The sequence below is a fragment of the Mustela nivalis genome, assembly GCF_964662115.1.
Source record: "Mustela nivalis genome assembly, chromosome: 2".
NCBI lineage: Eukaryota > Metazoa > Chordata > Mammalia > Carnivora > Mustelidae > Mustela > Mustela nivalis.
The window spans coordinates 19,177,004-19,203,169 of NC_139021.1; the positions used below are offsets into that span (position 1 = coordinate 19,177,004).

At 41.3% G+C, this 26,166-nt stretch overlaps 1 protein-coding gene across 2 annotated transcripts in view; it reads right to left on the minus strand.

Moving 5' to 3' along the window:
• Positions 1-26,166, minus strand: part of COL14A1 (collagen type XIV alpha 1 chain) — a 217,279-nt gene that overhangs the window by 31,254 nt on the left and 159,859 nt on the right. For both annotated transcript variants that reach the window (XM_082721773.1, XM_082721774.1), the window contains exons 37-42: positions 24,489-24,542; positions 20,802-20,897; positions 19,601-19,654; positions 18,999-19,052; positions 7,136-7,189; positions 6,628-6,699 (exon numbers count right to left, since the gene is read on the minus strand). In XM_082721773.1, the coding sequence (XP_082577899.1) occupies positions 6,628-6,699; positions 7,136-7,189; positions 18,999-19,052; positions 19,601-19,654; positions 20,802-20,897; positions 24,489-24,542 (384 nt within the window). The remainder of the gene's footprint in view (positions 1-6,627; positions 6,700-7,135; positions 7,190-18,998; positions 19,053-19,600; positions 19,655-20,801; positions 20,898-24,488; positions 24,543-26,166) is intronic.

Consider the following 26,166-nt stretch of genomic DNA (forward strand, 5'->3'; position numbering starts at 1 on the left):
ACAAACTCCTATCTCCCCAATTCCTAGGACTGTGTTTGGGCATGTGCTCAAAGATATGTTAACCGAATGAATGAATGAATGGCTGAATTTTACTGCAAGTCTGGATGGCAGCTTCATTTTAACTGCCTTGACTGAAAAAACATTCTCAGGCATTCTAGACCATCAGAAAAGAGTTGATTCTGTTAAAAAGTATCCAAGAGTTGATTCTGCTAGAAAGTACCCAATTTCCCTTATAAAAACTGTTTGCAAAAGTAAGATGTACAAGGCATCCTTCATCACAATTCTTTAGAGATAAAGATGTACTGCTGTTGTCTTCTTCATGTCTTGGCTCTACAAGTGGCCAAATCCCCAAAGATGCAATAATGTCTAACTGGAGAAAAGAGCTACTTATGCTACTATGAAATAAATCTTTAGTGGAAGCAGATTTTCAAGCATTAGATGCAAAACAAAATCCAAATCAGCAACAAAAATAAGTAAATCTTCCACATTTTTAATATATTCAGAAACTATTGGTAAATACTAGCAGTTTAATACTGAAGCTGCTTTTTATCATGTTCCAAGCACTGTTCTCAGTGTATCAACCCATTTAATTCTATCACAGCCTTATCAGATTAATTTATTTATTTAATCCTTATAAGAATACCTATAAAGCAATCTAATTCATTCTTTCTAACAACCCTAGGAGATGTTATTTCCACTTTACACATAAGAAAAATGATTCCCCAAGAGGTGAAATAACTCGTCCATGATCCCACAGTGAGGAAAAGGAAACTCTGGGACCAGAACCCAATCAGCTGGGCTCCAGAGCCCGTGATCTCCCCAGCAAAGTGTGCTTTTAGCAGAGTGAATGGGAACGCCATTCAACAATCCTGCCATCCAAGATCTTCAACTCCATTTCCTAGCTAAACAATAATAAAAAGGCAACCAGGAGTCCCTCCCCACTAACCCTAGCTGCTCAGAACTCAGTGTTAACCTGAGTCATTTCTTAAAAACAACTGATATCAAGTATTTTTTTCCTGAACCAATACACTATTTGACATCTCTATTCCTAGCTATCATTTATTAAATATGCTTCCTTGGAATGTTTAAAACTTAGAAAAAGAAGTTAGAGGGTGAACCCAAGTGATAAGAAAAAGCACACCGTAGCAGCCCCTTCTGGTACATAGAGATGGATGTATTTAATCCGACCTGAAATTCCTCAAACTCAGCCTCATGATGCTGGATTGTTGGTAACTACAGGACACAGCTAGGAAGTCTCAGTGAAAGACCCATTTAGTAGAATATCTGTACAACAAGAAGTTATTTTTTATTCCAATGTCCCTAACATCTTTCCTTTGATTTTTGCAAAGTAAAACAAAAACAAAATAAAAATTCCTGAGCAAGGGCAGGTCCATAACTCCACCAAAGTACACTTTGAGGGAAAACACATATTCCCTGTAGATGTGGGAAAGAAAAATGGCACATTTTCCTACAATTTTAGGAACCCTTGAAATGTAAAGAAATGAAACTACAGTAGCTACATTCATAAAGTCACAGAATTTTAATGCTGAGGGAAGAGGAATGATCTCATCATGGTCCAAGTCCTACATATTAAAGATGTCTGTTAACACAAATCAAAACATCCTAGCTCGGCTCTAAAGGTCTCCCACGTTAGACCATGGAGAGATAATCTTCTAATACTCCCTAGGACATCAGCCTAACTAGAATGCAAACATGCCTTCATTCTTTCTTTCTTTTAACAATGACCTATTAAGAGCCCTCTATGAAATGAAGCTGGAAACTAGGAACAAAAACATGTGAGTACATGAGTATGATGACATTTCTGCCTTTGAGGAAGAGATCATTTCAGTGGAGGGCTGGACGTGGTCTCAGCCTGAGGAGGTGAGTGGCGCCTCACACAGGAAGTACCCAGCTTTAAAGAAAGACTAGCCAGAAACTCAGCACGGTGAGAAAGGAGGAGAAACCAGCTCAGATGAATGGAAGTATGTTCTGAAGCCTAAACAAGTGTGAAATGGTATAGTATGTGTTGGGTCAGCTCTACATAATTTTAGGTGACTCAACTCCAAACAAAGAGATGGTGGGAGGCCAGTCGGAAGGTCAAGATAGGGACCATGATGAAGGGCCATGTCTACCTTGCTTAATATTTGGGACCCATCCTCTGGCTACCGGGATCCAGTGAGGAGACTCAAGGCAGAGAATGACACATCAAAGATGTACTAGAAGGATCACTCAGCACCTGGGGAATGGACGGACCAGGGTGAAAGCAGAGGCAAGGGGAATGGACGGACCAGGGTGAAAGCAGAGGCAAGGGGGCCAGTTAGGGCTGGCCGTGATAAACTCTGTGAGAAAAGAAGAGAGGTCAGAATAAAATTGTGGCAGTGGCCATGATGTAAGAGAAAGAGTTGAAAAATTCTAAAATGTATAAAAGATGGGGTGGTTTGTGTTTACTTTATGTCTTAACCACAACCCCCATCAATGCCCTCTTCCTGTCTTTGTGGGCAGAAATCACACCCACATCTCAAGATCCAAGCCAAATGCTGCCTCATTCGGGCACGATTCTCCCTAGCCCATCAGCTCAGGGTGTAGCTCCCTCTCTGTCTCTCTCTGTCTCTCAGCGGGGCTTTCATAGCAACTTCGTTGTCTTTCCCTCAAGACATTTCTTACATTCTGCCTTTTATTATACCTATTTATCGAAAAAACATTCTCTCTAGATTTTCCATGGATGTGGAAAAACATCTTGGTCATCTTTCATATCCCTAGGAACTCCTCGCCCCCATGTATCTGGGTCCATATCATGGCTACCCAGCACATATTTTTAAATGAATGAATGGGGAAGCCGATGTCCTGAGAGCCTAGATAAATTGCTTAAGGGATGTGGCAGGCACAACTGGGTAAGATCATAGCAGGGCCACCTCCAGAACCCAGGCATCCTGATTTCCAGTGCAGTGCTCTTTAAATACGGGAGGGGACCCCTCTACTTGTGTCGATTTCAAGCTGAACCTATGGCCACTTCTTATACGAGCTTCATCACCATCCCCCGCGCTGGAAGGGAGACCCTGCATTTCAGCCCAGTCTGCAACCTCAGGTAAGAATTATGAGTGCTACAGCCACAGATGCACGTTCCAGCCCGGGCAGCCGGTGGCTGATGGCAGATCGCAGGAAAGCACACGGTCCTGGCACTGCCCTAGGAAACACGTTGCTATTTTCAGTGGGGCCGTCTGTCTCTCTTGGTCTCTTTCCCTCCTGCCTTCCTAGACAGACATCCATGGGAAATCAATCAGGGCCCTACCACCAGGACACTGAGCCTGCTTTACTGGTCACGCCAGACTGGCGGCCAGCAGGCGTCCCGGCTGCTCACGTCCCAGAGTGATCAGGAAAGTCTGGGCTGGACAGTTTGGAGAACAACTGGCTTTGGAGAGGAGACCCAGAGCTCACGACTGGGGCAACACCCCCCCCCCCGCCCTGCCACCCCAGTGCCTTTACACTACATGGCTTCTGTCTCTGATAAAACTGCTAGTGGCACGGGGATCCTCACGCACCAGCAAGCACCCTTTTTCATTGATTTACAATAATTGAAGATATGTTATAAACAAGTACTTTATTTCTGGGACAAAGTTTATGGGCATTTTGGCGTGCCCCATATTTACAGTCTATTTGAGAGCTCCATCCACCAGGTGGTAGGGCAGGGTGGAGTTCTACTTACCTAATGTGTTCACCCTTCGTGCACCCCATTTTCTTCCCCTGAGGACCTCCGACAGCCAACTCTTCTTTCCCATTCCACTGTTCATGGATTTAGGATCAACCCAGCTTGGGGTAAGGGACACAAGTTCTAGGAGGGGTCCGCAAGAGGGCCGGGGATGAAAAGAGTGGCTGATGTACCCGTATGTTAGTTCATTGCCTCGTCCAATGAAAGCAGCTTTCGTTTTCTCTCATTCCACTTTGGGCAGCCTCCAATCTTCTGAAGTCCTAAAATCTCTTATGGCTTTCTGAGAGACAGGTTTTATATGCACAGGTCTCTGACACTGCTTTAAGCCCTGTTGAAATATTCCAGAGCTCTTGTTCCCAGGAGCACATTTTGGGAAGTGGACTGAAGCCTGGTAGCAGAGATGAGGTTTTCAAATCTCCTTTCCAGTAAGAAACAGCCTCAAGCCAAATGCATAGAGAAGTTTGCAGTAAAAGAGTGGTAGAGATAGGGCTGAGAGTGTGTGTACATGTATGCACGCACGTGTGCTTGTGTGTGATTACATGTGTGAGTGTACAGTATGTTTCCATGTGCATGACCATTCTCAGTAACATCACTGTGGGTTTAAAAAAAGAGGTGCGGGGGTGCCTGGATGGCTCAGTCATTAAGCATCTGCCTTCAGCTCAAGTCGTGATCCCAGGGTCCTGGGATCGAGCCCAGTGTTAGGTTCTCTGCTCCACGGGAAGCCTGCTTCTCCCTCTCCCACTCCCCCTGCTTGTGTTCTCTCTCTCGCTCTCTCTTTCTCTGTGTCAAGAAAGAAAGAAAGGAAGGAAATAAATAAATAAAAGAGGTGTGAAGACAAAGCAATAAAATCTTTTCCTGTGACCCATTACCAGCTGGATTTAAAAAGAGGAGCTATGAAAGTGTTTTGAACAAGGACATTGTACTTGGAATGAGTATACCGTTTCGTAAAGTGGCTGCTGAGGAAAACATTCATTTGGGTGTGCAAGTAAGGACGTGCTGGCTCAAATCTGGAGGCATTTTCTATGTTCCTATCTTGAGAAAGGACCCTGAGGATGAGATCTTATTGCTGTGAGTTTTGAAAATAAAAAGTAATATGGCTTTCTGGGTGGTGAGAGGGAGACAGGTGTCCTTCCAAAGGAGAACCAATGTTTCTGTTCTGTTTTGTTCACTGTGGTAGGGAGAAAAAGCATACCCTCCATCCCTCAAGAGTATCTATGCCCTCATCCCCAGAACCTATGAATATATCACCTTATGTGGCAAAGGGACTTTGCAAGTGTGACGTAGGCAAGCGTCTTGAGGTTCTCTAGGGCACTATCGAGGATTACGTGGTGGCCCACATACAATCATATAGGTCCTTAAAGCAAAGAATCTTTCTGGACTGTGTCCAGAAGGAAATGTGATGATGGAAGAATGGCCAGAGAGATGAAACCCCGCTGGCTTTGAAGATGGAAGTTGGCCATGAGCCAAAGAATGTGGGAAGTCTTTGGATGCTGGAGAAGACAAGGAAATAGTTTCTCTCCTAGAAGCTCCAGGAAGGAAGTGCCAACATCTTGATTTTAACCCAGTGAGACTGTGTCAGACTTCTGATCTGCACAACTGTAAGTTAATACATTTTTGTAGTTTTGAGCCTCCAGGATTGCAGTAATGCGCTATATGCAGCCACAGAAATTTCACTCATGGGTGCCTGGGTGACTCAGTTGGTTAAGCAACTGCCTTTGGCTCAGGCCATGATCCTGGAGTCCTGGGATCGAGTCCTGCCTCGGGATCCCAGCTCCACTGGGAGTCTGCTTCGCCCTCTGACCTTCTCCTCTCTCATGCTCTTTCTTATTGTCTCTCTCTCAAATAAATAAAATCTTTTTTTTTTAAGATTTTATTTTTATTTATTTATTTGACAGAGAGAGATCACAAATAGACAGAGAGGCAGGCAGAGAAAGAGGGAAGCAGGCTCCCCGCTGAGCAGAGAGCCCGATGCGGGACTCGATCCCAGGACCCTGAGATCATGACCTGAGCTGAAGGCAGCGGCTTAACCCACTGAGCCACCCAGGTGCCCCAATAAATAAAATCTTAAAAAAAATTTCAGTCATTAACTTCTCCTACTTCATGCTTCAAATTTCACTCTTTTACGAATTTTTTACATGACTGTGGTCATACATACATTTACATGTCTCCAGTTACTTTAAGGTATGGATCCAGGATCAGTATATCACAGATAATGTCAGAATGCTGACTAATACCTACACCTAGAAGAAACAGCTTGAAAGTCGCTGAAGACAACAGATGCTTTGGAGGCCACTTAATGCAGCCTCCTCAACTTACAGATGAGGAAACTGACACAGATGTGCTCATTTCTTTCTCCCCCATCCTCTCTCTACTGCTCCCACTGGTCACACTTGAACACACGGAGAGATGAGAAGCACAAAAATGGGAGGTCTTTAGTTCTATTCACTGCCTTTCTTTCACTTACATTTATTTGTTTATGTGTGAGTTCGTGTTTGATGGGAAATCCTGTCTTTCTTGTAGAACTTAGAAAGAAAAATCTGTTCCCATTCTTACCCATCCTTGAATTTCTCAACTTTGTATTTTTTTTTTTTTTTTAACCAGGAGACAGGCCCAGTTAACACATAGCTGTTGTACCCAATCCTTGTAAAGATGACATTGAATTTACTTAGAAAAATACAGAATAGCAAACAATGAAAAAATATATAAACAGAAGCATAGCTGACTATTCCCTTTTGGGGCCATCTGTCTCTAGCCACAATATATGCATAGCCTGATCTCAATCCTTCCCCTGGGAGCTTCTCTGGTTTCCTTTATGGATGCCACAGAGTCTAGTAAGGAATAAACATGCTGGTAAATTTAAATAAGTTTAAATAAATAACATAAATAATCCAAAGCCAACTGGCTACTGTTGCAATACTCACAGGTGGCCCCAGGGCACCTTGAGGTCCCATGCTTCCTGTGATCCCTGGGACTCCAGGGGCTCCGGGAATGCCCTACGTAGACAGACAGGAAAACGGAGCAAAGGTGAGTACTCACACATTCTCATCGAAGACAGTCAGCTCTCAAGAAGGATTAGCAAATACACACAGTGATGACTTCCCTCCCTCTCAACACCAAGACTTCAGGATCCATGGCTCATTCCTATTCCCAACTATCAAAAAGGCAGGGGAGACAAGTCAAGTGCAGTTCTTTCAAACTCAAGCCTTACCTAAGTTCAATATAAAAGCTAGATCATGCAGGGAATTGTAGGGACCGAGTGGCTTTGATAGAGTGATCAAGCCACATGGAAACCATAGGGAGAGCTCTGCACCAAAGAGGGAGCTGTTACCCTAGAGCAAAGATGGCTGCCCAGGTGAAAAGCTGAGCAAAAGAAAATTTCTCAAAAGAAATGAAATGCTTTAAATCCTAGTAGTTTGTGGAAATACTCACAATTGGCCCTGCTGGTCCTGGAGGGCCAGAGGACCCGTCCTTTCCAGGAAATCCCTGGAGAAAAGAAACACAATGTGTCAACTATGCAGTTGCTTTATTTATGTGGTTTTCAGAGTAAATGTGCCTAATACTATTTAATATTGGCGGGGGAGGGACAAGTCCTGTTGCTTGCTCTGGACTTCCAAGGATTCACTGCTTTTAAACTTCATGAGAATTGTTCCTGGCAACACTTTTGGGTCTGTTGGCTCTGTGAAATTGTCCAGTGTAAGAATTTTAGGTCCAAGACATGCCACTTACAGACTAAACAGGAACTTGTTTCCAGAAAGTGTTTTTTTTTTTTTTTTTTTAATTAAACCAAGCATAACAAAGGAAAAGAAGATGAAGTCTTGGTAATTAATCAGACAAAAAAAGGAAAAGATGAGCTAGTGTCTTTCATGGCCTAGAGTCAGCGAGAGTTTGGGGGCAAGGACTACCTATCAAAGAAACCTACATTACAAATTACTACAAGTTCTGAAACAGCAACTCTTCAGCAAGTGCCTGCAGGAGACTGTTGGGGGGATTTCCTGTTGCAATGACAGAGTTTTGACTGCTGGGTCAGCTTATTCAATGTGTGTCACCGCCAGCTTACAAATGAGTAGACGTTGGCTTCCCATTCCATGCCGCAAGAGTTTAAGGCAGAAAGCAAATTATATTCTTTCTAAAAATATCTTCCTAAATGATTGAATGTGGTGTTTTGTGAAAATATATAAGGAAGGGCTAGAATGGGTTACTCTTAAATGGTTATAGTTCTTAATTGTGGATGCTGGTCTTTGCAAGTAGTTAAAAATATGAAAGAGGTTCTTCAGTCTGAATTTTATAATAGGTTAATAAAATATGGACCAGAACATCATCTTCTACTCCACCGAGAAGTGAACGTTTTATCCTGAGATTTGTCTCTTTTAGGAATAATCTATTTCCATCCCAAACCTATGCATCCAAGTCAAACCAACCCCTTTTTGCTCACTTGGGGAAATTTGAAATTTCTGCCACTCTTCCAGTGACCCCTGTTTTTTCCTCTGTCTTATCCATGAAATTATCTCCTTACAGCTCCTCATCCACATTCACATTATCCCTCCTTACCTCAAGGTGTCAGATAAGAGAGTAAACATGAGGTTGGAAGAAAAGAAATGGTATGTGAATGGGGAGAAAGGAATAAAAAGGGGCATGAAGAGAGGTTGGGCTAAGTGTGTAGGAACAGCACTGGGCAGCAAAGCCCTCTCCAGCATGCTCTCAAACTCCAGTATACTGGCAAGTCTGAAAACCAGAAAAGGCTGATGATTCCAGATCTCACCAATGTTCATGATTTTCCTTTTCTGCCCAGGCACAGTGTGAGGCAAAGTTCCCAGCCTCCTGTTCCAGCAATCATGTTGGAACCACAGGACTGAATTCTGGCCAATGGAAAGGGGCCAGTTCTAGTTCTGGCTTTTGAAAATTTCCTGTGGGTAATCCTTCACTTTCTTCTCCCCTTTTGTAGCAACTTCAGAGCCCATGTGTTGAAGATTAAAGTCTCCCAAGATGGAGAGACCCCATGTTCCCCAATGACCATATAGAGCAGAGACTAGACCTCCCTACGCCTCTCTCTATCCCGTTGACAGTATTCGGTTGTGAACCAACAATAGACTTTATTTTATTTTGCTGCATTAAACCACTGAGGTTTTAGAATTGCTTGTTACAGCAGTTATCCTACATTAATATACAAGCTAGTTGGTTTTTTGGGGGTTGTTGTTTGTTTGTATTTTTTACTACCACTTCTGTTTTTTTCATTTCAGACATTCAGTCAAAAATATTAAGTCAGAGGTTGCCTAGCTGGCTCAGTCAGGAGATTATGTGACTCTTGATCTTGGGGTCATGAGTTCAAGGCCCGTTTTGGGCTTAGAGCTTACTTTAAAAAAAAAAAAAAAAAAAAAAAGCAAAACTAAGTCAGAAGGCTGCAGTAATAGAGGCTGATACAGATTAAGTTACACACACACACACACACACCTTTTTTGGGGATTTACTAACTAAACAGCAAAAATTGATGCTGCAAGAAATTATTTTGCATTTTGTTTAAATACAGTATCTTCGAGAAGAGGCCATAAAAAATCAGAACACGTGAGAGAGGAAGAGGGCTTGAGAACTGCAGTTCAATCTCTTCATGTTATAAGGGAGTAAAGCTGGGGCCCAACGGGGTTAGGGGAACTTACCATTTAAAAGGGTGGGGAGAATTAAACACATTTCTTAAAAAAGGAATTTAAAAATCTGTGATTTCCTCAATAAAGTTCACGTAAGAAAAAAAATGGATTCTGGGCACATAGCCCATAATTTAAGATGTTTTAGAAAGAACATATTTTGGCTTCCTGCCCTAAAACTCTTCCAGCAGGGATGGGAAACCCCCACGCACTCATGCACGACCCCCACACGACACCCAGCCAACACGACACTCAGCCACCAGCACCGCAGCAGGAGGCCCGCCCCAGGACACGGGCGATTGGTTTCACGGAAGGAACACACCGACGCCCCGCCCCCGAGTTGCGCGGAAGGAGATGGTAAAGCGGTGATGCGCCGGAAGTCTCGGCCAGTAAAGCGGTGATGCGCCGGAAGTCTCCGGCAGGCGCTAAAGGACAAGCCTGAGAACCGTTCTGCATTGACCTGATTCCTGCTAAATTGGGCGGAGGGGCCAGTGCTTTAGTGTGCTCCAAAGAGGGTCCTAGACAAGACGTTTGTTCACTTCGTGTTCTTCTACCTACCAGAAGCTATACTTGATTCCTTGTTCCATTCCTACCATTTCCCTAGCACACTGCTGGCACAAAATAGGTCCTAACACAATGTTTAATTTGAAAAGCACTGGGGCTCCTGCAAGAAGGGCTCTGATTATCCTGTTGACTCAATAAGCGTCGGTCTCGGATAGTACTAGTCTGGAAATAAAGCGGGCGGGGAGGAAGTGCCGTGTCATCTGTCCTTGTGCCGGAGCCCTCCATGAGCACAGAGGAAAGGGGTCAGGCGTCCTGCACCCTCGGAAGCTGGCATTTCATTTCGGTGAATAGCCTCAGGGTAGTGTCCTAGAAGCGGACCCGGATGCCATGCCTTTGATTTACAGATGGACTCTTCTTGGGAGAAACCAGCCAGCTAGTGAAGGAGGCAGGGGAGGGCAGGGGAGGAGGCATGAGATTTGGCTTTCCCTGAAGTTGGCCACCAGCTCATCCCATGGGGGGAGCTGCAGTGTGAGTTACAACCCGCAGTGACCCGTCGTCAGGTTTTGTTCACCCATATCAGTTAGTCATGGACTGGAGCCAAGGTGCCATTTCCAAGAGCAGTTCTCTGCGGAAGGGCCAATTCTGAATCCTTAGTATCAGCATCTGTAGCTGCTTAGGGGTGGAATACACTTGTCAGGAAAGGGAGATCTGATGGGGGCGCCAACAGTGTCCACAACAGTGCATTTTACTCTAGCACTTTATTTCATGGATTGTCGTGAACAATCGAGAATTTTTAGACACAACAGTTCAAGAATAAAGGCATTAAGTTGCTAGAGGGGAGGCAGGTAGGGGGGTGGGGCATCAGGGTGACGGGCATTAAGGAGGGCACATGATGGGATGAGCACTGGGTGTTGTATGCGACTGACAAATGATTGAACACTAATGACATTGAAACTAATGACATACGATGTGTTGGCTAATTGAATTTAAATTTAAAAAAAAAGAAGAAAGGCATGCTTAAGATTACCATGAGTTACCCGTTTCCCTGATTGTAAATTAAAATGTTCTTATTCCACATTGTTATAACTAAAAGGATGTTACTCTGAATACCATTTTAGAGACATCATCAAACACAGTTTTTCCGAAGTTTTTTCCTAACCCTAGAAAATAAAAACTTCACATTTTTCATCGTGTAAATAGTTTTACATTTTAATTTTTTGATCACACGAGTAAATTTACCTTTGAAAGATTATTAGTTGTAAACCACACATTTGTCACATTAGAAAAGTATTTGCAAAGCTACTCTGTGCTGTGCATTCTGGTGGGATCTGGATAGCTGATGATGAACGAGACTGTATTTCCAAGGAGCTTACGGTTTTGAGTAAAGCCTATAGCCAACGACTGGTAGAAAATGACAGTGTTATGATGATGGACGAGAGAGTTCCATGGGAACATGTAGGAAGAAGAGCTCATCCTGGCATAGGAAGGGAGAGAGGGCTTCACCAGGGAAATGTTTAAGTCTGGGAGGGCTGGGCTACTGCATGAATCTCCCTGCTCAAGCGTCGCTGTGGTGCCATGTTTTAGCCCATCTTTGCAAGCCAGGCAATGCTTAGCCAGGGCTCGGGTCCCCCTTCTCACCTCTTCATCTCAGGGTGAGGAGCAAGGGCAGCAGTTTTGTTTTGTTTTGTTTTAATATATAAAAGCAATAAACTTGGTGAAAAGAAAAACTCTGTAAAATGTCTGCATGTTACAAGGCAAAATGAATGACAGATTCTAGCTTGATCCAGCTTAATCTTGATCAAAGCTCACTGGAGGAACGGTCTTCAACCCATTTCAGCTCAAAGTGTGTTTGCATTTCCCAGAACATTTCTGTACCTATAAATTTTCCATTTCATATATGCTAGCCAATCTGGAAAGATGTGTGCTTGTGGGTTAAGCACCCTCATAAAAAGTGGAAACCCCAAGCACACAATGAAGAATGAATATCAGGGAATAGAAGTAAGAGATAAGCATAATGTAGACATTCACTTAAGCCGACAAACATATTTTTCAAGAGCCTGAAGTCCGTCACCCACAAAAAGGCATGTTTTAGAACATGAATAACTCCAGACATTTTTCTTTTTCTGAGATTCTCACCTCAACATCTTAATATGCACCCACAACCCACATTAAAAATGAGTTTTGCTCTAAAAACTTGAAGGGATTTTTATAATTTGTTTTTGAAAAGAGGTGGCTATGAGCAAGTTACTAAATTATGGTTGGCTGTGATTTATCATCAAAGGGAAATTAGCCCTAACATTTGCTTTCAAAAATCACTGATATTTGAATGAATACCAAATTTACCTATGGACGAAACTGGCAAAGTATACTGTTTTACAGACATTTAGTTAACCATTCATTAATGTCCATTTTGCTGTTTCCCTTGCCCTGCTTTGGAAAATATATAATATATATACAAATTTCCTGTAGGGTCTTAAAAACTTTACAGTTTCTAAGTTCTGTGCCTCTGGCACTTAGCAGCGGAAACTGACGTGCCCACAAAGAGTGTTGTAATTAAAATTAAAGTCAGAAGCAGAATATTTACGTTTATGTAGCTATCACATGGCACTCAGAACTCGTGACTCAATCATGATACACACCACGCATGCCTTTTCTGAAGCCTGGAATGGTGAGTCACAGATATTAAGCCCAGATACTGGAACATGCCGATTGTTCATGTCCTCTGACCTCCACCGTGCTCTAAGGTAGAGTGGGCTGTCCACACAGCTGGCGTCCGATGAGTTTGCTTAGAGGAAGCAAACCCAAGCAGTGAGGGTCAGAAAAACACTTGAAGAAACTCCTGCTGGATGATCTCCACCCTGTGGCATGGGTCTGGACTGCTGGGAGCACCAGCAGACATCCCAGCAAGGCAGTCAGCCATGAGAAATAAGGCTGCTACTTGCAGCAAAGGATTACGCCCAACCACCAGAGTAAGAGGCCAAGTACCAACAAGCCACAGACTCTGTAAACACTGGCCCAGCCTCGATACCCAAGATCAGTCCTTATGTGTGGCACCATGTTGAGCCACCCTGGGGAATTTTCAGACACACACACAGTATCTGTGTGTGCCTATAAATAGATATACAAACGTGCACATATTTACATATATATGCACAATACACTTAATATGTCCATACATGTATATATTACATATGTAATTTAATGTATATATATAGAGAGAAATACAAACATATTTTTAGTAACCCGAAGTGATGACTTGGGTGAATTAAAGCAGCAGCAAAATGCTGTGCAAGGAATTACTTAGCCATACAATAGGCCTAACCCGCTATACTATCCAGTGATTCTAACTCCCAGCTGATTATGAGAAGCATTAAGCTTTTTATTTTTTTTTAAAGATTTTATTTGAGAAACAGAGGTCACAAGTAGGCAGAAAGGCAGGCAGAGAGAGAAAAGGGGGGGAAGGAGGCACCCTGCTGAGCAGAGAGCCCGATGCAGGACCCAGGACCCTGAGATCATGACCTGAGTCAAAGGCAGAGGCTTAACCCACTGAGCCACCCAGGCACCTGAGAAGCATTAAGCTTTTTAAAACTACAAATTCCAAAGTCACACCTAATACCTTGCATATCTGATTCTCTGAGGTCGAAGCCCAGGAATTGGTGTGCCCCAAAACAAAGCAAAACTTGGAGCGCCTCGATCCCTTACGTTGGGGAACCACTGGCTTGCAAATATTAAGCATCTGGCCTGACCCTGAAGGATGGCCCGAGACCAGAGAACAAGGCAGATTTCATCCATGCCCTAGGCTCCAACAGGAGTGTCTATAAACTGGTTAAAACACATTACAAATTCCCCAAGTAACTGCTCTCAACTGTGCCCAGATGTGTCACCATCCAAATAAGTGTGAAAAGTAATCAAAAGCTATTCCTCTGTGGGAACTATCAACTTCTGCTTCACCAAGTAGTCCAAACTGGTTTCTTCCAGCCCCCAAATTCAAGGCAAGATATCTTCCATCCTGTTTATTAAATATTTCTAATTGAAGACTTTCCTACATGAACAAAATCTCCCAGTGACCTTTATGAAACCAAATTTTGTGGAAAGAAAGAGCTCAGGGTTGGAACCAGAGAAATGGACCATAATCCTGGCTCCAACCCTTGCTAGCTGAATGGCATTGTGCTGCCCCGCCCCCCTTTTTTTAAAGCTCCAGATTCTTCATCTATACAGTGGAGTAACAGGGTTTGGCTTTCGTGGTCCTTCTGAAGATTACAGAACATGCATTGTAAAGCACCTGCACTTAGTCAATAATTAGTAATAATGATTCCTGCCATTTTTATTCAGATAAGCTGTGAAATTCCAATGGTGTATAGTGTCTATCGCTGTGGATGATTTATAAAAACCCATCTAGGCTCACAAGAAGGAAAATCAAATCATCCTCCCCACTAGTTTTGTGATGGCTAAACACTTCCTCTTCTGAATGAGGAAGATACTCAAGGGGGATATTATCTTGAATCTTCGCATTTAACACAATATTTCCTAGATCAGTCTCTCATCGCTGCTCAACATTGGTGACAGGAATTAAATCCAGATAACTGACTGGAGTTTCACTTCTCAAGGATATTTTAAGTCCAACTCACTTTGATAAAACAGGACATTTATTACAAAAACGGCTTTGTATGCATTGAACTCAAACCCACATCTAAAGGAAGCATGTTCCAAGTGTCCTTTCAACGTGGAATCCAAGAAAGTTAAACAAAAGCAACAAACCCTTTGCTTTTTCTTCAGGCTCTTTTTTATAGTTCTTTAAAATCTTCTAAGCTATCTTAATATGTCAAGCACAGGCATTATAAAATAGTATACTGTCCTGACTTATGAGGTTCACATTGAAAACAGTGAATAATTAGATAAGCTAAAATTAAATTTTTATATAGAAATTCTTTCTATGAATTTATTCCCTCAGTAACTCTACGGAGTCAAATATTTTTTCTGCTTCACAGATGAGTAAAGTGAGGCTTGGACATAGTAAGCAACCGGTCCAATGTCATTATGGTAAGGGTTCAAACTCAGGCCTGGTTAACAGCCCAAATCTATCATATTCACCACCGGCCCATCCTGCTTTTCACAACCTCGCAAGTTCAGCAGAATTCATATGCAGAAGAATTTTTTTTTTTTACTATTTCATTTTTTGCAGCTGAGAAAGGAAGGCTGTGGTTATGGCATGGAAATGCAGGGAACAGGAACCTGGGGTAAAGAAAGCTTTCCAAATTCAGTTCATTTGGAATTTAAAAATGAAAACCCTCTGTATTCGGACAATGGAGGAATTACTATCTTCCAGGTGCCATAAAAGCTCTACCTCCTTGTCATTTTTATTTCTTGTCTCTCTGCCGTTTTTATATAACCTTATTAAGCATTGGAAAATAAAAATAATTTTTACAGTTTCTATGTGGAGCGTTTGACAGAAAGCTCATGGTCTTGGATGTCAGCGAACTTCAGAACTGGGAAAGAGGTTGTGTTTTCTATGTTTTCCTCCCTTTTCTGTTCATACCCTCATTTCTTCTGTTTATCATCCCTGCCTTGCCTGTTCTTCCTAGTTTTGCTAAGGACCACCGGATGTCTAGGGTGGAGGCTGAGACCCACCCTTCATCAGAGGAGCTCAAAGATCACAGGAAAGCCCTAGGGTCACAGACACCAAGGAAAGAAGAGGGGGGAAGAAGGGGGAGATGGCAAGACACATAGTGAAAAAGAAAGAGGTGCCCTGAATGTTGTTGGCCAGAATGGTTGGGAATGAAGGTGTCTACACCCAACTGTTGAGTCTTGACTTGAGCTGTTATACACAGTTACCTTCTTAAATTTTTTATTTTTTGAATATACAATTTCTTCTCAGCTTTACTGAGAGACCATTGACATATGGTACCAATGTGCTGATTGGATACATTTATATATTGCAAAATGATCGCCACCATAACCTCCATCACATCACATGGTGACCATTTCTTGTTTGTGGCATGAACATTTGAGACCTCCTCTCTTAGCCATTGTTGCCTTTTAAAATATGGCCCTGCACCATGTTTTGTCACTTGCCAAGGCTTGTTCAGTGAAGAAGTCCAACTTTTGCTGGACGAGCTTATGGCCCCAGGCCCAGCGCCGAGTATGAGTTGTCTCTAAGAGTCAAAGATTCCCCTTGGGAAAAGCCAGAATAAGCCAGGAACATTAGAAAACATGTTCCCTGTTTAAAGAGGAGATGTTTAATCTTTTCCCTTTTATTTTTGCTAAGCTCTCCCTCCTTCCAGGCCAAATTAAGGGGGTAACATTGACGCTAGCTCTAGAAAAGATGTGCTAATCTTTCCCTAAGCTGGGAGTGGAGGAGAGGGTGCTACCTCTGGGCTGGGAGTTCTTACCTGTCAACAAGAGAAGACAGAGATGAAAAAGAATGATGGGTGAGCAGGAAGGAGTAACCCACTGCTCTTCAGCCTGCCTCCCGCTCTCACCTCCGAGATAGTCCAAGGACCGAGAGGTACGTGTTGGAAACCATCAACCAGATTTATTCCAACTGCTCCCTTCTCTGTCTACAGTGGGCTTTCCTCACTCAGGATCAGGGGCCATGAAGGTGAGGCAACAGGAAGTGATTTCAGCTGGTAGTGGGACGAAAGGACAACATAGATCTGCCTTCCTGATTCCCTGGGCGGTCAAGCCTAACTGGACGGTTTTCTGGAAGTGGCTTTTCAGGCATTTCAGTGGGAAGTCTCAGTATCCAGTGCCTGTTCCATACTGCAGTTGTTATTATTTCTTTTATTTTCTTCTTTGCCTTTTAAAATGGCCAAGGCAGAGGAGGAATAATCATGAAGTTTTGTCCCTAGGACTCTAAGCGACACCTGTCTCCCACTGCCAAGACATGGAGACCTGCTGTCCCAGAAGGACCTGGGCTTCCATCAAGGTGCTCTGTGTCCTGGATCTGCTGGGACCCCCATAAATCTTGGCTCGGGACCTCCTACTTTACAATACAGCTCAGTAATTCATTATTTTAGATCTTTCACTTTCCTTAAGCCCCATAGATCAGAGCCACCTAAACAACTCTGTTTTCACCCACTTTTCCTTCTTTCTCTGCTGTGTCTGAAGAAGACCCATTTGTTTTCCCAGGTTAAGAGTCAAGTTCCTGACACCACCATATCCTTCCATGTCCTATAAATAGATGGTCTAGGAATTGCCTCCTTGAGCTATTGAAAGTCTTTCTTCTTCTGGATCCTTCTGCTCTGGAGCATTGGAGAACTCTCTCCAGGCTGAGCGGAGCACACGGCATGTAGTATGTGCTCAATTAAGATAAGTGCTCAACTAATATCTTATTAAATAAGATCTATGCAGCTTCTCCCTCAAGCAGGGCTGCCATGTTGTACAGCTCTAGGGGGCGCCATTATATTTTATTCTGTGTGAATGGCACCCCTTAAAGTTCCACACTGAAATACTATTTTCCTTTTCTAAAACAACTGTCACAGAATTGGCACAATATTTTTTAAACATGAGTCTGCAAAGAACGAGTATCTCCTGAAAGCCAGTAAGTCAATCTGCAACCAAGAATTTTTCAAAATGGGAACTAAACACATTCTGAAAGGTTTTTTTGTCTCCAAACTGGGGGAGAAAGGACAAAAAAATCCGCATACAGATATCTCATCACTTTATTAAAGCTCTAAGACTGTTCGTTCCCTAAAAACATGTTTGAAGAAATAGCAAAATAATTATAAAAAGTCTGTGTTAGTATATAGGTTTTAAAAGGAAAAAAAGAATTTTTCAAAGAGAGAATTCTAAAACCAAATGATTCAAACACCAATCCAATATGTTTGATTTGGGAGTTCTCTGCCAAGACTCATCTCCACGCATAGATAAATCAAGTAAATTCACTGAACCAAATCTTTAGAATTGCCATTTCCAGAGCTTCAGGCATCATGAAAGATTCTAGGTGTGTAACCGAACAGGATCTTAGCCTAAGCCTTTTGCCAAAACATATAAATATTTCTAAATACTCCTTCCACATACACAAGAAACCTACATAAATCTAACTTTACAGTTACATGTACATGATTTACAGACTGAGTAGTTCCATTTAATGGGCAAAGACTAAACTGAGATTTTTAAGCAAATGAAAGTTTGGTAAAAAAAAAAAAAAAAAAAAGAACATGGAAGGAATTTAAGGTCCCATACCTACATTTCTATAGAAAAAACAATCTTCTTATTTTGAGCCATATAGCCACTCTGAGCTAAAGGCAGGTCTTGTTTGAATAGACAAACGAGTCTTCCAGCCACTTGCTATCCCAGTGGGTAAGTTGTAACAAAAATAAGCAGTGCACGCCAAATGTGCTGGCCTTCATTGGATTGGACCTAACTGGTTGCCGCTCCATATAATTTTGTCTTGAGGGAAACTGTAGAGCCTCCCATATCCTGAATCAGTGACAGTTAAAAAAACAAAAACAAAAAAAGATTAACTTGAATTTGTGTTTACCTGTCCAGTTTCACTCCTTGACAGTCTTCCCAAATTTAAATGTGTGCATGTGTGTGTACACAGATATGCACACACACATTCACACACTGCACTTTACTCCCTAGCCACACTGAACTCTGTGCAATATGGGAAATGGCCCACTTTCTCTTCATTTTCATGCCTTTGTAGATTCTGTTCTCTGCTTGCAATAGCTTTCCTATCCTCATTGCTGTCCATATGGATAGGCTAAAAGACATATTAATTGACATATATCAAATAAATGAAGAACACTGTGGATAGTCATAATGCTTAAATTTTAACTCCTGTGATCCTTTATTTCCTTTGGGTTTGTGCCTAGAAAATTGAAAAAAAAAAAAAAACCTGGAAAATCTGCTAAACCAATGCACATAATTCAGTGCAAGTTGCATTCTGGTTATGGGAATGTTCAGAAAAAGGTGTCATTAATTTGGGAAGGTTTGATAAAAGTTCTCAGGTTTTGATGATATTAATGAAGATGAAACTAATGGAAGAGGTCAATGAGGGGAAAGAGACAGAGGATAGGCAGAATGTAGATAGAAGGAATAATAAGGAAAAAAACATCTAGTTTCACTTCCTTATTAGAAAACTACCAGAAATAAGGAATGTCTTGGTAAGAAATCTAATGCGCTAACAACCTTGGGCAGGGCCTTACCCTCTGGCCTGGAGACCCATCGCGTCCTGGTGAACCAATGCCTCCTGGGACACCCTAGGTAGAGCAAGGACCAAAAAAGTTAGAGTCACAGAAATTGGAAATCAATTGCCTTTCTACCCACCTTCCCTGAAATAGATCAAGGGCTCCAAACAATTTAACAGCATAAAGGTGAATTCAGAATCCAGAAATGATTTGTATGAAAGAAATGTCCCCCACCGAGACTTGTCCTCGGGAAATTCTATATGACTCTCAGAGGCAACTAAGGTGAATGAATACAGGCTAACAGTCTTTAATACAGAAAACACTTACTGCTAAAATCACAGCTGACTTTAGAAGCTACAGCTTTCTCCCCAAAACCCCCCACCTTGGTAAGGCTCTAAAGCTAAGAGCATTTGGTGGGGGACAGAGAGAGAAGGAGACGGACAATCTTAAGCAGGCTCCATATGAAGCCTGATGTGGGGCTTGATCCCACAACCCTGAGATCATGACCTGAGCGGAAATCAAGACTTGGACGCTTAACTGACTGAACCACTCAGGTGCCCCAAGCTAAGGTGTTTTTTTGTTTGTTTGTTTTAAAGCAGACTAAAAAGTAAAACTCATACCTGTGGGCCAGGAAGGCCAGTCTCTCCTTTTTCTCCTTTAGCACCCGGCATTCCCTGAATAGCCAAAAGCATTCGGGGTTACATTCAGGTAGGGTAAATTCTTCGTCTCTTCTTTCTCTCCACTGACTGTTATAACATTGTCAACATTAACTTGCTTTCATGCTAACACCCAAACACAGCATGTTTCACTTCCCACATATGCTACCCCCCATATGTAAGCATGCCTACGGAGCTGAACATTTATACAGTGGAACATTTTAAACACAGAACACAGTCCGATATGGGTGAGCCCATACTGTACATCTGTGGAGGAGACACTGATAGCTCAGATTTTTGAGGTTCACATCTATTTACAATTCTGCTTTTGTTTTGGCTAGAAAGATATAGGAACAGAAAAGCAAACACAGAACCTGGCAGGTAGCAAGACCTTACCAAAGACTTAGTAGTAGTAGTACCAATTGAGTCACTGGAATGCTAATGCTTTCTAAACCATAAAAATAACCCAGAACAGGAAATTTCTCAGTGAGGGAGACAGAGTTATATGCCCAGAAAGATGACTAAAAATGTGATTAAAAGACTTGTTTGCTTCTAATATTAATTTTGGTTTATAGAAATTGGTTTTATTCTTGAAATCTTGATCCCTAGAGGAAGATTAATGAAAATCAGTAAGTGGTATTAAATTTGTTTTCCATGATACAAACAGCTTTTACAAATAGAGTTGGCTATATAAAATACACTTTCTATAATCCCAAACTCCAGCTAAATGCCCTGTCCTTTGATGCTCATTGAGATAAAAATCATAAATAAATGGCTTCCATCAATCTATATCCCTGATTACTACATATCCATAGCAAACAACTTGAATTTGTTATTTTCTAGATTTTATTACATCTGCTAAGGACTTGATCCAACAAGAAAAAGGAAAATAATTGTCATAGCCCCATTTCTTTCCTTAGGCAAATTGCTTATAGATATACCTATTCTGTGTGGATGTAACTATTTGTAAAAACCATCAACGCTTGGCTAATGAATGAACTCATGATCTCTCAGTTAATACTTCCATTTCTCAATTCTTTATTTTAGGGGTTGAAAGGGACTGAGGCTCATTATATAAAGGGCACAAAAGACAAAAGTTCACTCTTTAGAACTCATGAAAAAGGGATCCCAATAAAATCCACACAAATGTTTACACACTACTCACAGGCATTCCTTGAATGGACAGACCACTTGGTCCTTGGGGTCCAGGGGGGCCCTGGGGTCCCGGAGGGCCTGTGTCACCTCGAGGGCCCTCTGGTCCCTGGAACACAAGAGAAGAAAATCATTCCAGAGGCAAGTTAGATTCTTGGTACTCAAACGGTATTTCTGCTTAGAGCACTTGTAATTTATTTCCTTACAGAAACGTTCCTGAGACACAAAACGCTGATAGGATAGCAAGACAACATGCCTCAGATGGTACACCTCCCAGACAAGATGTCATCAGTAAACCAAAAGGGTAAACACATAGGGGTTGTTGCAACTTTAATTTTTTTCTTCCATAAATAAGAGGGTTATGCCAACTATGTGAGTAACGAGACCCCCCACACTCCATAACATCCAAAAGATAGAAAGTACTTCAAGACCACCCTCCTGGTCTGTGGCATGGAGGTTCATCCCATCTGGCTGAACTACATTCTCTCCACCTCCATGCCTGTCAGCCACCCATCTCGGGGGCACTCCTGCGTTACTGAAGACTTTGCACCCAGTCCCTGTTTGCTTCCTCCTCTTGATCCCACCATCCCTTCATGCCTCTACCTTGTCTGCCTCATGACCTGCCCTCGGGGCACTATTACTTGATTTTTCTTCTCAGAATCAGGCACTCCTGTTCTATTAGGAACTCTTATTTCCACAGTTTGGACCTTGTGATTTGGCTAAAGCTCTATCACCTCTGTAATCCTAGTTCCAGAAAAACTACCTCCTCAAACTCTTCTCCTTGTCCTTCTCTCATTCTGGGACTCCAGTGAGAACTAGTAAAAGTTAAGATTTCCAACACCTGGATATCATGTTAAATGTGAAGCTGATGAATCCATTACTTGGGACAAGCAATGCAGAAGAAAAAGTGGGGGCAGATAATGAGCATAGTCGGTTACATTTCAAGTTCATGGAGATAACCGTGTGGACACGTCCAACAGTCTGGGGATTGAGAGATGTCTGAGCTGGGATGGATTTTGGAATCGGGGGAGACGTGTGTGTGGGTGAGGTTCTTACGGAGACTGCTGAGACAGTAACAGAAGAAACTGGAAAGATGAGATGAAAACAGGTAGAAAGGGGAGAAAGAGAAGCCTGAGCAGTGTAGGAAAGGCCAAAGGTATGGGGGTGAGAATTTCTAATAGGAAGGTGCCCAACTGTATCAAATGCTGTAGGGACCTCATATAAGATAGGAATGAAACTGTAGCCTGTGGATTTGATAACAAGGAGGTAATCGGTGACCTTAATAAGAGCAATTTTACAGGATTCTTACAGGAAGGGAAGTCATATGCAGGTTAAGTACGATTCCAGTTATATGTAAATAGAATTATATACTGTGAACTTCATTGGTTCATGTTTCTTTCATGGCTCAGAATGGTGTTGAGTTTCATACATTTATTTCATGTCTTCACCGTATGTTCCTTTCAACTCCATTGCATGGCTATGCAGAAAATTGTTCATTCACCTATTAATGACCACTTGAATCATTTCTAATTTTTTGCTATTGTGAATAAAGATGCTACAAACATTTATGTACCAAAACAAAACAAAACTTGGAAGTGAGGATGCAGAAAACAAATGAAAACTATTCTTATAAGAGACATAGTGTAAGAGGAGGAGAGACAGAGGTAGTTAGATTTAAAAAATATGATGGAAGAGACAAACCAGTAATTGATAAATATTAGTTAATAATTATAATCATTTAATCATAAATTAATTAAATATTATTAAGGAACTAAGAGTGGAGCATAAAGGCAGAAGGTATGTGATCTCATTTTATTCTATACAATATGAGCCAAAATGACTTGGAGAGCCCAGCAGCAGGGCAGCTTTAAGATGATTAAGATAATTAATTAAGAAAATTAAGATAATTTAAGATAATTCTTATTATCTGTTTGCTACAGTTAAAATATGGACCCACAAAATGGAAAATAACACAGCATGGGCTTTCCATATGGAAGGTATACTTCATCTGTTCCTACACTATCGCGTTGGTAGACATGTGAGGATCCTTTGTCTAACAAGATATTTTCCCAAAATAAGTTATTAAAAAATATAAAAATATATAATATATAAAATATAATAATAAATATAAATAATATAAATATAAATAAAATAATGAATACATAATAATAAATAAATAATATAAATATAATAATAAATATAAAAAATAAAAATATAAAAAAATAAGTTATTTTCCTAAAATAACTTCATACTTTTGATTCATCAAAATCATTGTGGAGAAGCAACCACCTCAGTAGTGGTCCTGGAAATGGATTATCAGAGGTAAGAGGTCAATGTTGGGATCATCAAACATCTTTGAACTTCTGACAAAGTCTTCATGATCAGAATCATCACTCAGTGAGAATGCTGGAAAAACAATGGGATCCTGCAGGGACCCCAATGGGCGGAGGAAGCCAGAATCTACAGGAGCTCCTGGGCACTGCCCCAAATTGGGACTGAGGAGGACCTCCTATACTGCTGTCTGAGAAGAGGCTTTTAAATCACTGGCCTTCCTTGTAGGACCAGAAGAGAGAGAGCCAGGTAAGAAACATCAAGTCTATGCCTAAGATATGTGTAACAATCTCAGAAAATTAAACCAACAAAAAAGGAGATATCTCATGATTGGAGTTTTGGGTTGGCTAGGGCCTCCTTATCTTCAGTCTTCTTTCATTTACTTCTTTCCCCTCCCCCCATGTTAGCTTCTACCTTGCTTCATTTGTTTCCAGTTTTATAGTAAAAATTTTTTGTTCTCTTCCCCAAGAAAAAATACCATGCAAATTGAGTGAGTGACTATACTGAAGCAGTAAGTCAAGACTACAGGTGGGTGGAGAGGAGATCACGTGGGGCCACAGGTACAAATAAAACGGGGGTCACATCACAGAGGGCCTTGAATGTGAATGCCGCACCTCGGAAGGTGAATTGTATACTCTCTAGACAATAGCAGCTATAGTCATAACTATAGTTTTTAAAAGTATGATATGACACAGCATAACTTTAAAGAAATAAATCTGGGGGCAGATGTAAAGAATCAATCAGAAATTCAAAATCACTGGAGCCAGGAGACCAGTTAGAAGATCTGCCAAAAGCCAGATAGAAGATGGTGAGGCCTGAAATCAATTAGTGGCTGGGCTTCTGCCCATCCCTTAGGGCGCCTTTGTGCAAAATAGGAAAACGTGTGCGTGGACATGGCTTGGCAAGGCTTGGTCATCTCAGCTGGTGCCTTTGTGCAGCACATGGCCCACACCAGCACCCGTGGTGGCCCTGGGCAGTGAGAAAGGAAAACAGAGCTGTGTGTTTGATTATACCTAGTGGAGAGGGAGTAGGACTCTAAAACTTGAGAAATTACCCGGGAGGGAGTGCTGCCTAGTTGTGATTAGATTTTTCTCCTTTACTTTGTTGTAGGTAGAGAAAGAACACTACCTGGGAAACTAAAATACTCAGAACACTGACATTCTATTTTTGACCTGGAAACCAACATTTCTTTTACAAAGTTCTTAAATACTTTTATGAAAAAACAGAAGTCTTTAAGAATAAGGGAAAAGACTTAGACACAACTTTTTGCAAAAACACAAGGGGTTCTAGACTGCAAAGGGTAAACAGTACTGAACTCCAAAATTACATTATTGCTATTTTTGAGAAAGAGATACAGAGAGAACATTACCTTTGGACCCTGTTCACCTCGTTGGCCCTTTGGTCCTCGGAGTCCTGGACCACCCTGGCAAACAGATGTTAAATATTAGCACAAAGACAAGTCTTAAATAGCATGTTTCATCCATTTTCTTCAATAATATGGATTATGTAATTCTTATTTTGAATAAAGGCCAACTCATTGTGTAATGGTATATGTTCATTATGATCCTTTACTGGAAATCTGCCACCTAGACTCACCTCTTCCTGCAGATGATTTCATAGTTTGAGAAAGCTTTCTATGCCAAATCCTTTCAAATTAAAAAAAGCTATGGTCTTTTGAAATTTAGTGTGTAAGACTACCACTATTAATAGATGCAAATAAAATACACTGTTAATCTAAAATTGTGTGTCTTATACCACAACTTTGTGATTACTCTTTTAAATTATAAAAAGAATATAAAAATAGTAACAATTTAATTTTATTTACACCATAAAAGAGGCTAATCAGAGTTACTGGAACTTCAGTTTTTTGCATTCTCTGTAATATTTTTGCTTTATTAATGCACCACCTGCGCAATTACTTAATATCATTTTCTTTATTTAGAAAAAATGTACATACATAATACATATCTATGTATGTGTATATGTATTCTTGGGAACATATTCTTTGTATATATGTGCATAAAAATATATGTGTATACACTGAATATTTTCCAACTGACTATTTAAATCTAATCTTAAAAGCAAATATTTTGGCACTATAGTTAATTGAAAAATGTATTACTTATTAAGAATAGAAGGTAAACTTAAAAGTCACATATTGCATGGAATACTGGGTATTGTACATAAACAATGAATTCTGGTACACTGAAAAGAAATTTAAAAAAATAAAATAAAAAAATACTATAATGTTATAATGTTTCAATTCAGCTAGATTTTGTTTCTATTGAAGTCTGTGAGCCATGGGCTTGTTCTTTGTTAAAAAGATTAAGCAACACCCAAAGAACAAATAATCCAATCAAGAAATGGGCAGAGGACATGAACAGACATTTCTGCAAAGAAGACATCCAGATGGCCAACAGACACATGAAAAAATGATCCACCTTACTCGGCATCAGGGAAATACAAATCAAAACCACAATGAGATACCACCTCACACCAGTCAGAATGGCTACAATTAACAAGTCAGGAAATGACAGATGCTGGCGAGGATGCGGAGAAAGGGGAACCCTCCTACACTGTTGGTGGGAATGCAAGCTCGTGCAACCACTCTGGAAAACAGCATGGAATTTCCTCAAAAAATTGAATATAGAGCTACCCTATGACCCAGCAATTGCACTACTGGGTGTTTACCCTAAAGATACAAACGTAGTGATCTGAAGGGGCATGTGCACCCGAATGTTTATAGCAGCAATGTCCACAATAGCCAAACTATGGAAAGAACCTAGATGTCCATCAACAGATGAATGGATAAAGAAGATGTGGTATATATACACAATGGAATACTATGCAGCAATCAAAAGAAATGAAATCTTGCCATTTGCAATGACGTGGATGGAGCTAGAGGGTATTATGCTTAGCGAAATAAGTCAATCAGAGAAAGACAACTATCATATGATCTCCCTGATATGAGGAAGTGGTGATGCAACATGGGGGGCTTGGGGAGTAGGAAAAGAATAAATGAAACAAGATGGGATTGGGAGGGAGAC